The sequence below is a fragment of the Perca flavescens genome, chromosome 4 (assembly GCF_004354835.1).
Source record: "Perca flavescens isolate YP-PL-M2 chromosome 4, PFLA_1.0, whole genome shotgun sequence".
NCBI lineage: Eukaryota > Metazoa > Chordata > Actinopteri > Perciformes > Percidae > Perca > Perca flavescens.
In genome coordinates this window covers 9318390-9334672 of record NC_041334.1, presented here as the reverse complement: position 1 = coordinate 9334672, position 16283 = coordinate 9318390, and the positions used below count along the sequence as shown (strand labels likewise).

At 41.3% G+C, this 16283-nt stretch overlaps 1 protein-coding gene across 1 annotated transcript in view; it reads left to right on the top strand.

The window, feature by feature from the left end:
- angpt4 (angiopoietin 4) overlaps window positions 1–16283 on the top strand; it is a 66675-nt gene that overhangs the window by 37698 nt on the left and 12694 nt on the right. Inside the window, exons 2-3 of the mRNA XM_028576632.1 lie at window positions 15064–15219; window positions 15315–15436. Of these exons, the coding sequence (XP_028432433.1) occupies window positions 15064–15219; window positions 15315–15436 (278 nt within the window). The remainder of the gene's footprint in view (window positions 1–15063; window positions 15220–15314; window positions 15437–16283) is intronic.

Here is a 16283-nt window from a genome sequence, read left to right as displayed (position 1 = left end):
TCAGAGAGACACGTAAAGCTGTAATGTATATTAAACAGAAGCAGGAAGGTTTTTTTTACTTATACTGGCTTAAAAAAATAATTTGCTGCTATTTGCCACTCATGGAGTCATTGGAAGTCTTGTGTTTTTGTTAGTGCCCACACATGAGTAAGCCTCATCTTTGCTGACTGTAGATTGTAGCAGGAGAGAAGGTTTTGATTCAATCCTAATTTCTTTGGGAAGAGCTTTGTTTGTGTTTGGCCCAGTTCTGATGAGTCCTCATGCTGCGTACTTTGGGAACTAGATTCAGAATAACAGGACTAATTTGGGTCTGCTCCACCACTTTCCCACTCCTACCTCTTTCACAAATAAAGCTTTCCCATAATAAGCATTGGAGCTACTTAAAGTAGAGAAAGTGAAAGTTAAAATCGCATCTGTTTCTTGTTTTACTCTCCTCTCTACAAGCTGGAAATAACCACTGCACTGTTAACTTACTTATGCTACTACATCAATAAGGACTGGTGGGTTAAAATGTCCGCCCAACACACGCAGTATGCCAGGCAGACACACAGCTGACAACCTCGCCGGTTGATGCGGTGGAGACAGGCTCAGTCCTGGACGGGTGCACGGGAATCTGTTATCGTAACCCTTGTCGCTTAACGGTTAATGATCAGTTAACGAGTGTCGGCTATCTGTCAGAAGAACACATCTACATCAGCATCCCTAGACCAAAATCATTTGATTTTTGAGCGATGTTTTGTTGTAACCAAAATTCAGCTGGAAAATAGTCAAAATTACAAGAGTCTCCTTGATAAAAGAGCATACCTTTATATAACTACGGTTCTATGAATTCTAGACAACCTGAAGATGTATTATCAAAGCATTAGAACATCAGAAAAATGTCTTTTAACATGTTGGTTTAGATAACGAGAGAGACATAAACTGTGGATCATGTGGTAGAACAGTCGTCTATGATTAGAAGGTTGGTGGCGCGATCCCTGGCCCTGCAGTCCAGAGTTGCTCCCGACGCTGCGCAAGGGCATGTGAATGTGTGTGAATGGTTATCTGATGGGCCAACGTGATATCATGACGTCGCGTAAACATATAGGCCCACTTTGTTAAGCCAATTGGCGTGTTATCTGTACGCATTTTGAGCTATCCGCGCGTATGTCTACGCTGTATACAGTGGACGTAAACGTGGTGGCGTGTTATCATGTAAACATACACGCCACTTTATAAAGCCAAGTGGCGCGTTATCTGTACGCATTTGACACGGCGGACAGGTTGGGTTTAGGAAAAGAAGAACGGGGTTGGCTTTAGTAAAAGAAGAACTGGTTGTGTTTAGGAAAAGAAGAACGGGGTTGGCTTTAGTAAAAGAAGAACTGGTTGTGTTTAGGAAAAGAAGAACGGGGTTGGCTTTAGTAAAAGAAGAAAGCGATGGTTGAGTTTAGGAAATGTGACATGCGGGACGTGATCCCCGGTCTCCTGGGTGAAAGTCCTGGGTTTCACCCATCCGCCACCCCGACCAACCTCCCTATGCGGATTTGCGCCCTTTCATATTACTCGCTACGCCGTAAAATCACACGCAATCGCAAGGTAATGTAAGTCAACAGAGCCCAAGCGGCTTTGATAAACACGCTAAAAAGCGAGAATGCGTCTTGATAACACGCCAAAATGGCATACAAATTACCATGTCATACATACGCCACTTCATGAGATCAGTCTGGGTGAGCAGGTTGCATCTTGTATGGCAGCCTCGCCACCATGCGTATGAATGCGTGTAAATGGTGAATGGCGCCTGTAGTGTGTGAAAGTGCTTTGAGTAGTTGTTAAGACCAGTGAAGCGTTAATGCAGTACATTAAACATTTACTGGAGCAACAATCTGACAAAACTGGGGTGGGTTGTATCAGTCAAACTGAATCAGGGTATTAAGTTGCTCTTTACATTTCTTAATCTAATAAAAAGGTAAAAATCACATCTACTCCACTCGCTTACCGCTTACCCCGACAGCACTGTAACCACGATATTGTTATCTTATATTTCCCACGAGGAACATGTGTTAAACATCTGCGCAGTGGTTTGGTGTTTTAGAAAACACCTGTCAGGAGATGTGCTAATGGTGGAACATACGAGGCGTGAATGAAAACAGCAGGACGGGTTTATGATGGTAGCTAAGAAAAGGAACTCTGACAGGTTGAAAAACACTAGTTACATAATTATGATCAGTATCTGCTCTGTATAATAGACATAAATTAAGGAATTGTTTGTGTGGTTAGAAGGAGCTATGCAACGTGTACATCAAAAGGAAATAACATGGATGTGGTCTGTAGTGAGCCTGAACGTTTCGATTCATCATGTGGTAGTTTTCACAAATAATCTCATACCAGAAGGTAAGAACAAGAAAGGAAAAAAAACAACTAAAGTACCAATACTGCAATGTACAAGTACTGCATTCAAAATTCTACTTAAAAGTACAGAAGTATTGTAAGCAAAATGTTATTTTAAAGGTCCTATGAAATGCTGCTTTTTGGTTCTTCTATATAGACCTTAGTGGTCCCCTAATACTGTATCTGAAGTCTCTTTTATATAGAGCTTAGTGGTCCCCTAATACTGTATCTGAAGTCTCTTTTATATAGAGCTTAGTGGTCCCCTAATACTGTATCTGAAGTCTCTTTTATATAGACCTTAGTGGTCCTCTAATACTGTATCTGAAGTCTCTTTTATATAGACCTTAGTGGTCCCCTAATACTGTATCTGAAGTCTCTTTTATATAGACCTTAGTGGCCCCCTAATACTGTATCTGAAGTCTCTTTTATATAGACCTTAGTGGTCCCCCTAATACTGTATCTGAAGTCTCTTTTATATAGACCTTAGTGGTCCCCTAATACTGTATCTGAAGTCTCTTTTATATAGACCTTAGTGGTCCCCTAATACTGTATCTGAAGTCTCTTTTATATAGAGCTTAGTGGTCCCCTAATACTGTATCTGAAGTCTCTTTTATATAGACCTTAGTGGTCCCCTAATACTGTATCTGAAGTCTCTTTTATATAGACCTTAGTGGTCCTCTAATACTGTATCTGAAGTCTCTTTTATATAGACCTTAGTGGTCCCCTAATACTGTATCTGAAGTCTCTTTTATATAGGCCTTAGTGGTCCCCTAATACTAATAGAGGGGGGAGGGTGGGGGGGGGGGGGCAAGGTGGGGTGTGGCCTTGACCAGCTGCCATGCTTCGCTTGTTTGCAACATAGACAGTATATAATGGACCAATAGACCCCGTTGCTCTGGACGGAGACCAGTGAAGGCTATTAGAAGCACTTTTCCGGTGATGGCCAGCTTTACTGCGCAGCCTCCAACTGAGAGAATGTGACGTGAGCAACGTGTCTGAAAGTTGTAAGTCTTCTGGTAGCTGTGCCAAGAGAAATCTCAATCATTCCCAATCTTACAGATACGGAGACTGTAGGTGTATGTAAGGAGATAACATGGGCACAGGCTAATTATTGATCACTAACATGCTAGTTAACATTAGTAATTAAACCTAAACATCTCATGTAAGTCGAAACTGCCTGCGAGCTTCTCCTGTACTATACGGTAATTCCTCTACTATGTGACAGTAAGTCACTTGGTTATGACACAATCGTTAGCTTATTTTTACAAAAACGTCTGCTACGGAGCCATAACGTGAGGTACAAGGTAATGAAGCCTTTTATACATTGTCGTGTTTCTTTGGAACTAAAAAACGGACAAATAGAGTCTTTAAACGCTTCAGATGTAAAGTTATTCGCAGTCAAGTGACGTAAAAAAAAAATGGCGGTCAGCGGAATGCTAACAGGAGGTGATGGCCAGTTAGCAACAAAATGGCGCCATGATGGCTCGAGTTCTGAAGCGAAGCTTACCCCCTTGGTTTGCAAGCCATGATGTCTCTCTCTTTCTCATGGACGGGCCAAATTCTCTGAGTGGGCAAAGCAGAGAAAGGGGAGGTAACCTTTCCCCTTATGACAACATAAGATTGGCCATAATAAGGGGAAGATTCCAGATTGTCGGATACCCAGGGCTCGGTTTACACCTATCGCCATTTCTAGCCACCGGGGGAACATAGGCAGGCTGGGGGAACGCATATTAATGTTATAAAACCTCATAATGTGAAATGTTCATGCCATGGGACCTTTTAATCAAAAGTAAAAGTATTTGTGACTGATGTTATTATGTGTACCATTGGTTGTTAATGTTGCATTTGATTCATCGGCAGCATTTTACTGTTGTAGCTAGTTTAGTACACTGGTTCTCAACCTAGGGGCCGGGTCCCTCCAAAGGGTCACCAAATAAATCTGAGGGGACGTAAGATGATAAATGGGGGAGGGAATAAGAAGAAACTAAGTTCTGAAACACAAATGAATATACATGATTTTAGAATGTTTCTCTAATCTTTGCTTTTTTGTTAAATAAAAATGCATTCAATTCTCAACCTCATCATGAGTAAATGCACTCATGGTGTTTTGCTATTGGCACTTTTGGTCGTGCTGAGTCAAACCTTGCTGTGCCGATTTGGATTTCCTTTAACCGTGTAAATGCGCAGAGTTGTGCTGGGTCACGCCCAATATGGACCATCTCTGGAATCAGACCAAATCTGTTAAGACCCCCTTTCTTCCCCTCAAAAAAGGGAGTGTTGCGAGACTCCACTCACATCCATTCAGGAGACCAGACAAAGAGACATTTTTAAAAGTCTCTGTGTTTGTTTTAAACAAAGACACACAAGCAGGTAGCACTGTTGTAGTGGAAATGCAATCCCTGCCTGCCGAGTCAAGCCGAGTCAAGCCGATTCAAACCGAATCAAGCCGAGCCAGGACATGTATGGAAAAAAGGGAAGGCAGTTAATTCCCCCTACTGAGCAAGGCCCATGATCTTATGAAACTAAACATTTCTAGATCTTACAGGATAATATTCAGGTGTTTGATTTGCATCAGGTTCTGTTTCCAACAGGCCTTGAAAATCCTTGAAACTTTGTGGAATTTGGAGAAAGTAATGTGTTTGTTTTTTTATTATTTAAACAAAGGCTCTTAAATTCATCACATCAGGTTTGTGAGAAGTATACATAGAAACTGGGGGGGGGATGTTTTATTAACAAAAGTAACTTGTTTTCTCAATCTAATCTAAGATTGTGTCTAAGACTCCAAATTGCAGTCAAAGTCTTTTTTTTTAATAATTTTATAAATACTGGATTGAGTCTTTGCTAAGATTTACACTGATTCTGGATTGCCCTGGAAAATGTAAACTTATTATTGTTTGTCAAGTCCTCGCCTGATTCAGGTCGTATACCTGAAGACCAAACATTTTAGAGAAACTAGGTTTTCACTTGACAGCAGTTATATTTGTGCTTTTATTGTCTTAAATCACTTGTTTTGCCTCCCAGTCATTCTTAATTTTGAGTATAACATAGCCTGGATGTTGGCATGTTTTGTATCACTAAATAGCCATGAGATAATAAAGGCTTTTTTAAGCCATTACTCTCTTAAGTGCCTCAGATTCCTTAAACATTTCTAAAATAGTAGGATCCCCAAACTGAAAAGCCCCAGAGGGACACTTTCTACACAACCGAGCAGCACTCCATGCAGACTGTATTGTGACTGTATACTGGATGTTGTTTCCTTGTCTGTATTATTGTCTGCTATTTCTTATCCTGATGAACCTGCGCTCTTTAAGGAAACACAAACCACACGGTAGTTACTGGTGGATCTTTATGAGGAAATGAAATGTTCAAATCTCTCTCCATCCCTCCAGACTACCGTAAGGGATTCCTGTCTGTCACAGGGGTTCAACAGGTGTCTCACCGCAGACACAGAGATGTTGAGGCATACTGGAGGAGTGAAGTGCACAGGGCATACCATGACTGAATGGACTTAATTACAAAACAAGCATTTAAATAAGACAATACTGTTAATACTAGGGGTGTAAGAAAAAATCGATACACTTGAGTATCGTAATATTTTATTTAGCACTATATATATACATTTTCAAAAATGCAATATATATGTATATATATATATATGTATGTATATATAAATTTTTTTAAGTTTATGTGCAGAAATATTCATGTAAGACAGTGGTTCACGTTTATGTTGTGTTTAAACCCCCTACCTCTAGATAGCTATGCTGAGACACACCACTAGTGTCCTTGCCTAACAGTGCCTAACAGTGCCTGACTTTTTGCTAGAAGTTAACAAAGTAGCTATGGCTGAACTTTGGCCTACTTTAGCCTATAAAAATTTGCTCACTAAGAACCTGTGACCCACAATCCCAAACTGGCAGTTTGATTTTCTGTGTACTGAATTATTGAATTTACCTAAAGTAAACTTATTCTACTTTGATGTACATCATGTTTTTTTTTTTAAATATTCGTTTTTCTAAAATTATACTATAAAAAATCCCAATATATCCTTTACGCACAGTATCGCAATATATTGCAATATATTGAATCGTGACCCATGTATCGTGATACGTATCGTATCGCCAGATTCTTGCCAATACACAGCCCTAGTTAATACACTAATAAAAGGGTCAAAAATAAGCATTAACAAAAAAAATTTACATTTAGTAACCACAAGGAAACCACGTTGGAATAAATATTTGGAACATCTCGCTTCACCAGAAGTTAACAGAAGGTCAGCCATTATAAGAAAAGACAAAAAATGAGAAAAGTCCGTGTGACGGGAGCAGGAATTTCCAAATATTATTAGTATGTCTGTAATGCAAAGTTCTAAACTTGATTACAGACAATGCACAGACACTTCTACAGGGTTCTACAGTTATCACATTAGGGTTCATAAAGAAGGTCAAGACAAAGCAGATTTCTACAAAGATCTACAAAAATGGAGATCATTGAGATCATTAAAACAAATACATTACCAGGACTTATATTTTAGATTAGAGATCATAGTTAATGCAGAGCTTTTCTTTAAACCTGTGTTATCTTATCAAGTTTTGAATCTCTACAATGATGTAAATGTTTAAAGTATGTCTAAATATTATGGGGTGGAACGACTAAAATGAGTGCTCAGCTTGCCTTCTGTACCGCACTTTAGCTTGTGTATCCGTTTTAAGCATTTACTGATGAAAGTCTTACGTCTGACACATGACGGATTAAAGCGTCAAGCTGTGTGGTTCTCTTAGAATGATACATCATTCATCGACCAATATACAAGAGGGACAGAGAGTGAAAGTGAAAAAAGGTGTAAAGACAGAGAGAAATGAAGATAGATGAGATGAAACGAGTATTTGCACACCTGAAGATGATAAGTTGATACATGAGAAAGTGAAAGAGATAGGGGATGAAAGTTGTTGAGGGGTAAGGAGAGAGGACAGAGCTATAGTTTCCCTGCAAGTTTGTCAAGTGCAGCGCTGCTCAGAAACGAAGCCTGAGGCTGTTGACTTGTTCTGCTCCTTCATAACACTCTGAGATTCAGCCAAAACATCTGGACCCTCCGATACTCAGTAATACAACCGGCTCTGCAAGTATGCATGTGAGTTTTTGTTCAGAGTCATCAAGCTCACAATGTTTTCACAAGCCAAGTTAGATCAAGTATATCATTTGATACTACTATATACGTTTTTTCAAGAGAATGATATGTCAAAACAAACGCACTATACTTGAACGTGTCTAAGGTTGCGTGTCTGTGTGTGTGATTAACATATATAGACCTTTTTCATGGCAGACATGTTGACATATAGTAGGAAAAGCGGTGAGGTGTATTCAAAACCATTAATGATGGCTGCATTCCACTTAGGAGAGGCCCTGGTATTGTGCATGCTGATTCTGAAATAGCTTACTGGGACACTTGATGGAATTGGGCCATCGTTAAGGTTATCAATTCCAGCTGTGCTTTTCCTACTATGACAAGTCAAAATGTCTGCTGTGAAAAAGGTCCATTTAAAGGAGTGAAAGAATCATAGGAATGAATTCCGAAGGAATATACAGTACAAGTGTTACAAGTTCAAACCTGTTGCTGTTTGTTTTCAGTCATTTTCTTGTGGTCTTCAACTTCTGCTCTCCCAAACAATTGACATTGTTTCTCTGATTATGTGACACTTACAAGTTTTTATTTTGTGGCCGGGCTGGGTTCGGACGGATATTTAGAAATGATGGACGGGTTCGGGACGGGTTCGGGCCGAGCTCGGACGGTCACATCAGCGCGGTAGCCTAAGGCATGGACATTTAACATTTTAAACAGCTTATTATGTAATGGGCCTCTTTCACTTGATGCAAATGTTCGTTTTTGTGATTAAAATAAATTTAAAATATTAACTTAACAGAAACACGTGCATATCAGGCAGATTGCATGCCGCAGCGCATTGAGCGCTCAGAGCACAACAATGGAAGATGTTAAAAAGAAGTTGGCCTCAGGAGATTTTAAAACCACCGAAAATGAAGGAAAGTCTACTGTGTGGAAGTATTTCCACATAGTTGCCTAGGCATATGTTAATTTTATTTCAATTATATGATTGGGCCTCTTGTGTGCGCCTGTGTTAACGTGCGCTTGTTGCCCCGCAGTCTTGGCGCCACTGTGCCGATGCGCTCATCTGTTGACATTTCTGAGTGCCTTCCTTACAGTTGCTTAATAAAAGCTTTCCACACAAACACACACATAGCCTACATGTGTCATTAGTATGAGAAAAAATGAGATTTTAACGGTGTCGGGCCAGGTCGGGCTCGGACATAAATCTCTTGATGCCTGTCGGACGCGGGCTGGGTTCGGTCACGGTTCTGTCGGACGCGGGCCTGGCTCGGCCAGAAAAATCAGAGGCTAAGGTTGGCTCGGTCTTGCAAATCATCAAGTCTGGGAGTCCAAGTTCCAATGAGAGGGCGAGACACAGGTTGAGGGGAAACCTCGGTGGGGGACTATACTGTCTGTGTTGCAGACCAGAAGTAGTTTATGCACCTCAGGGAAACAGGTTTTAAACAGTTATGACGTGTGGAAACAGGCTATTTCGTGAACACGAAATAGCAACGACAACATCAACAAGCGTGACTACGAGGAAAGTTCAACGAATTGCGTGGTATTATGTCATGTTCCGTGTCACTTCCCAGGGATACCTCCTGGTGAAAGATGTTGTAGTGTGAAAACCACAACGACTTTCAAGATTATAAGATAACAAGTTGTGTAGTGGGAACTTTTATTTTTTATTTATTTTTTTTAGATAATTTTTTGGGGCTGTTTTGGCCTTTAATGGATAGGACAGCTGATGGGGGGGGAAGTGGGAGAGAGACAGAGGCAACGACATGCAGCATAGGGCCTTACCACTGAGCATTAGTACATGGGCTGCACCCCCCTCAACCAGGGGAGCTAACAGGGCGTCCCACTGTAGTGGGAACTTTAGGCAAATAGCCATCACACTTCTTCCTGCTGTGCTTTAAGTCATTTTAAACCATTGAACCAATGCTGATGTTTTTCTGGACAGGACAGTCATAAAGCCAATTTTACACATCGGTCTGTTTCATGGGTTGGGACGTTCTCCTGCATAAAAGTAAGAGCCTTTGGTGTCTCCATAGGGAGCTGTGAGAAGTCTGATAAACGTTGAGTGATGTCACTTGAGTCAGCTTGAGTCGGTTGGGTCTACAAGTGAAGATTACAGGTTTGGAAATGAAATAAATCTGGCGGTGTGGAGTCAGAAAGCAGTGAGGCATCTGTAGCTGCTCATCTCTGCTGCAGGTTAGAGACTCCAGGCTACATTAGCTGCTCTTAGTGTCTCACTGTCAAGTCGAGTTGCATTGTGGGTAATGCAGGCGCCAGCTTTTGACAAGAAAACATATTGAGTGGAATAAAAAAAGATATCTTTAATTCCGCTGCATCGATTTTGATACTGTTTTTGATTGTTGTACGCGAAACCACCTTTAACCACGCCCCCCAAACAGTGGATGTCACAGAGTCCCGGCGTACACCGGTACATCACTGCTGCAGCAAGATTAGACAGATAGATGTGTTAAATTAACTATTTAAGCCTATGAAAGGATGGTGGAAATGGCAAAAGGAACTGAACCTGTGTCTTTGATGGTAACACTTTGTGCAGCCATCCACCTCCATAGCTTCACCTTTCACTGCTCTGTGACATCAAACTACTTTCTGTTTGGAACTAAACATGAACATGGACCATTTTTAGCTGTTTGCCTTCCTCAGTCCAGTCACTCAGCATCCCTTCGGGACCAGAGCTGCCAGCTCAGATCCCGACACACATCAGCGAGCCACAGTGCACTTGTTACCCCAGATGCCTATCGGTGCTACTTGCCTGTGCGTCAGTCTTCTTATCGGGGCTGTTTGGTGACCCAGTCCCCTCCACCACCTACCCACCCCCACCCTCCCCTTTCCCTCTGTGAAGTCACCCAGAGGGCCAGATCACAGCGAAGCCAACATGTGGTTTGAGTTAGCATCTCAGAAACAAGCCCTCCATACGTGGGGTTGTCTGCGTAGTCCCAGAACTTGTCGGTCAGCTTGTGTAGCTTCTAATTGTGTGTGTGTGTGTGTGTGTGTAGTTATAATCCTACAGCAGGAAGTAAGGGTCAATTAAAAAGTCAGCACATTGCGTCTCTAGAGACTCGACAAAAAAATAACAAGACCAAAAAAAGAACCTGCTGAACTTTTCTTGCTTATTTCGATTATTCTGTGTTCTCCTTTATTCTCACTCTCACCCACTGACAACATATTTCTGTTCAAACGTTCTATACTGCAGCCCCCCCCTTGTTTCTCTGCTGTTTGGGCTGTGCGGCAGCCAGGTGGAAGTTTTGGCTTTCGTCAAAGTTTATCCGCGCAGCATCTCAGGAAGCAGAGCACGGAGGGAGAAACGAACCAGCTCGTTCCACCAATTTTCTCCTTGTTTGATTATTTGATTAGCTTTCCCGCTGCATTGCAACATCTGATGTTTTCCCTCCCTGTTCCAGGTTCCACCACGCTCACTCGCACAAACGTCCCTGTAAAAAGGCCACTTGGATTTCTGACGGCTGCGATACGGATCGTCAAATCATTTTCTGACTGAACAGAGCGACGCTTGTTTAATCTGAAGCTGAATTGAAGCAGGCTAAACATAATAACGCATGAGTAACTTTAATTGAGTCGCATGAAAATGGGTAGCATGAAGACTGATGAATGCGATAAAGTCAATCAGTGTGGATAACATCGGCCGCTGAGAGAAATAAAGCCATGATAACATGACGTTGGTGAAACTGGAGGATTAGTCAGCACTTATGAAAAATGAATCAGCTGTCAACCTTCAGCAGTCATAACAACCACATTTCAGCCACATTGAAATGGCCTTTGTGCTGTTTCCAAGCCTTTTGCATTTCGTTACTTAAACTCAGGAGATTTTTTTTGTCCTGAGTGTTTGCAAAGAAATCTGACCCACATCTGTGATTCTTTGAATATTATGATGCAGATCTGAATCCAGGGGCAGGTGATCATTTTCTAAACATTTTACCTCATTAAAATTATTGCTAAGGATTGTGTAACCTTCTCTACTTTCTGATTTATTGTTTAAATTTGTCATTGATGACTAGGGTTGGGTATCGTTTGGTTTTATTTTGATTCCGGTGCTAAATCGATACTTTTAAAACGGTGCCGGTGCCTAAACGTTGCCTGAACCGGTACATTTCAATAAAGTAAAAAAAAAAAAAAAGAAGAAAAACAAAATAAGGGTAGTAAACAACAGTCAGTGACTTGTTTATTGCTAAGGCCATGGTCAAAATTAAAGATTTAATAATAACGTAATAACTATAACAATAACAATAACTTATTTCACCAGTAAATTGCTGTTGAACCCCAGATGGGAAAAGGGTATTTTACAATTACTGTCAATGCACCACGAGGTTACCTGTTTTAAGTGAATCTGTGTTGTTTAATTCCGACAATGGCAGCTGCAAGTGAACGCACCGTCTGTGTTGTTTAATTCCGACCATATAAACATACTGTATATCTATGAATTGCAACAACGGCAGCTGCTGCGCTGCAGAGCAGACTGTTACATCCCGCTGTTGAAGTCCTCCACAGTGAAATACAGTCACACTTTACACTGTTTAACGTTAGCTGTCAGCATTTTAACCGTGATTAATCCAGCTGCTAGCTAAAGGTAGGCTAACGTTACATGCTGTCAGGTGTAGTGTAAAGTCAGGCACCGAAATGAGGCACCGAAACTTTCGTTCTTATTCGGTCTCGTTACTACTGTTTACGTCGGCACCGGTTCCCTATTGGCACCGAGTTTCGATACCCAACCCTATTGATGACCATTTGTGTTCATAATTATTGTCTCTTTTGACGGAGTTGTGTGTAATACATTTTTTAAGGAGGTAAAATCCTTCTAAAATGCTGCAATTCCCGACAGTGAGATTGACAAAAAAATTAAATTTTCATGAGCTACTTGTTTGAAATACTGAAGGCCCTGGTTGAAATATATAAGGTTTATGAGCATAAATTATTAATATAATATGACTGAGTGAATGAGTTTGATTGTAAGAATGGGACTTCTGAAACTGAGGTGGCGTTAACAGAGACGCTCGTTCTCACGTGAACTCTCACGCAGAAAACTCACAAACCAGACATGTTTTGTTGTCAAGTTACTCACTAAAGTAAGTTAGTTAGTGACAGCTGTTGTGATCCAGACTCCTATGTGATCTGGGCATTGTGGCCTTGACTTGTCCTCCCACTGACTCATCAAACAGCCTCATTGGTAACTGGCCGTCCCACTGGGACCAGTCTGTTTGTTGGTCCAACAATATATTTATCCACTGCCTGTGCTTCTCAGTGGCACTGATACCCTGAAGACGTGGAGTCTGAGGGATGAATAAATGGCCGAGTGGATGGATTATTTATTTGTCGGGGTTTAAAGGTCACAGCATGGCAGTGCGAGTTGGCATCGGTTGATATTCCCAGAGATGGAGAGACCTGCGTCTTTATATACCAGACCTCTTGACATGTTTGATTTGGTGAACTAGATGCACTGAGTGGGTGGTGTTAGTGCTCAGTATGCAGTATTTTAATGCTGAGCTTCTGGATAGACTTAACACAACAAGGGTATCAATGAGGGACTCAAAGTTACTGTATATGCTATGGAAAGAAATTAATTATGCAAGGGTTAATGCCGTTCGAGGTGTCCATTGTCCGGTATTAATGGATGACGGCGAGGCGTGAACCGGCCGACGCGCAGTTCATTAATACATGACAATGGACACGTCGAAGGGCATTAACCTGCTTATACCACGGTCACTTGCCAAATATATTTTTTTCAAACATTAATTAATTTTTTAATACGTTTTACAATCAAAATCTAAAGTTTTTTGAAACAATAACGCCGTTTCCCTGGTTTAGCCTGAGGGTTTGACTAATACCTGGAACAATCATTCCCATCCCATAAGGTTCTTATGCAATGGAAACATTGGTCACTGCTTCAGGGAATAGAACGGACATTAGATACGACTTGCCACCCTTTGCAACGGGAGATACGTTAGCAACGGGAGATATTTATAGTATATTTATAATCCTAACCCCGCTCAGCTCGTAGAACCCTTCAGCTCAGCTCAATGGTGTTTTAAGCCCCCAACATCTCCCCTAACCATAACCATTGCCTAATCGACTTCAAGGCAGCACTGAGACCGTTGACTTCAAGGGCCCTAACCCTAACCTTAATCCTAACCCAAACCTAACCATAACCATAACCATTGCCTAATCCTAGGAGACGTTGGGGGCTTAAAACACAGATAAACTTCAGCTGACTCGATGGTGTTTTACGTGTCCTTCCAGGCAGCGCTGCGACCATTGACTTTTGCTTAGCTCTGAGACAGAGAGCTATGCTAGCAAGATCCAAAGTCAATAACATGGTGTACAGTTGGCAATCAGTACAAATAATTTGACAATATGTTTAACATCAACATAAGCTAGCTATCAGCCATGTCATTGCCCCCAAAACAATATAACGACTTTTACGAACAATTGTATCCGCGATGTGTAACGTTGCTGTCGGCCGCAGCCTGAAGTAGCGACCTGAACAGCGAACGGGATGTGAGATAACGTTATTCGCTGTGAAACAAAGTCAGTTCAGAGGGGCAGCGTAACTGACTTCTTGCAGCCTGTGTGTAAACCAAGGACTACGCACACTGTTGGATAATCAGATTTAGTTTTAGTTTTAATGTAGCGCATTCATTTAGAACAATATACAGTCAGTTTCACTGGAACAGTCAGTTTCACTGGAACTCCTTTAGTACCCTGCAGCCAATCAGAATCGAGTATTCAGACAGACCATGGTGTAATAATTAATAAATTAAGTCTGGCAATGCAAGACTAGACTTCATCTCCACAGCGCTGCGGAGTACGGTCTGGCTACATCACAGATACATACCAGGACAGAAGACATTGCATTTCTTTAAACCAATCACAATTGTCTTGGGCGGCGCTAAGCTCCGGACGCAGCAACGGTGGCTCTACTAAATAGTCTCAGTAAAAAACTTGTTTTGGTGAAACATTTTCACCCTGCAAAAGAAAATGCCACATACAATATTAAATGAAGTTCACACTATTCACACAATACAGTAACGTGAGCTATATAAATTAGCTGGATACATGGTTAAACCTGAATTTATCTTACCAGTGTACTGTATCTCCGTGTGTACTTCGTCCACAGCAATCCCGCCAATCGGTCCCAAAATGTCCCAGTTAGAGAGTTAATGCCGTAAACATATATTCTTTGTAAATCTTTACAATCAGTCCCCGAAAGAACCAAGCAGGCCTGCCTTGTTGCACCATCCAAATGTTTTCAAAATTGTAGCTTGCTAGTTTGAAGTTTGTTGTTGTTTCTGTATCGAATGGATTTTGAGAACGGCAACACACAGAGAGCTGAAGCAGGGGGGGGGGCAAAGCCTGTCAGGCTTTATCCTGGAAATGTACTTCCGTTGATCCAGACTAATTAAAGTCCAATGTTAGCCTTGTCTTTTGTTTTTGTTCTATTAGTCTGTCTATCCCTTTCTGTAGTCTTTCTTCGCAGACAGTTTTACCTTTTTAATGCTTCTATCACATCACATACTCTGAATCTTTTTCTTTGTCTTTTTGGTCCTCAGTTGGAGAACGTCATTCAGAAGAGCGTGCAGCCGGGCATCACTAACATACCGTCACACGTTGTCCACAACCAAACGGCCACCATGCTGGAGATCGGAACGAACCTGCTCACTCACACTGCCGAGCAGACTCGCAAACTCAACGTGGTGGAAGCTAAGGTAGGTAACCAAGTCGCCACTTTGCTGACCTCGTCACCTGAAAGCGGATTTCCTCGTTTTAATGTTTAACGTTTATGTTTAACGTGTTCCACCAGGTGCTGAACCACACGTCTCGAATAGAGATCCAGCTGCTGGAGAATTCTCTGTCCACCAACAAGCTGGAGAAGGAGCTGCTGCTGCAGACCTCGGAGATCAGTCAGCTGCGAGACAAGAACAGGTAGGAAACTTCACTGCTTCCAAATCTCGCTTCAGGTCTGAATCTCTTGTACATTAGACACTCAATAATGCTCTATAGACATACTTTAGGAGTACCAATTTCAAAATCCGTATGTGTATTTTTTTGTTTTTTTTTAAACGTGTTGTGCAATTTCACACTTACTGTTCAGTTCACGCAGATTAAAATGACCGGAACTAGTTCACGTTCAGCGTTTTTTAAAGTGCTCATATTATGCCCATTTTTAAGTTTATAATGGTATTTGGTATATCAGAATAGGTTTACATGGTTTAATTTTCAAAAAACATATTTTTGTCGTACTGCACGTTGCTGCAGCTCTTTTCACCCTCAGTGTAGAGCTCTCTTTTTTAGCTACAGAGTGAGGCATCTCACTTCTGTTCCATCTTTGTTGGGAGTCGAACATGTGCAGTAGCTAGGTAAGGACTACTAGCCAGTCAGAAGCAGAGTATGAGGGCGTGCCATGCTAGCAGCTAGGCGAGGATTATAACGTGTGTTACAAAGCGACGCACGTTTGTCTCTGAAGTAAAGGCTGGACTACAATAGAGCTGTTTGGAGCAGTTTGTGAACAGTGTTTTCTGTTGGAGATGGTAAGTCCCTTTTTCACTTTTTAAACCTATAACATGCACAAAAAAGATATATGACACAATAAAGGAAAGGAAAAAAGCCAAAAAGAATAATATGAGCACTTAAAATGATCTGCTCTGAGCTATTATTTTTCAGTAAAACCTCCTAGATTTTTGATAAAACTCCAAAATTCATATAAACTGTTATCAGCAGTACGGGTAGCTGCATCGGAATTGCCAGTTGCACAAGCAACACAGGTGTTGTG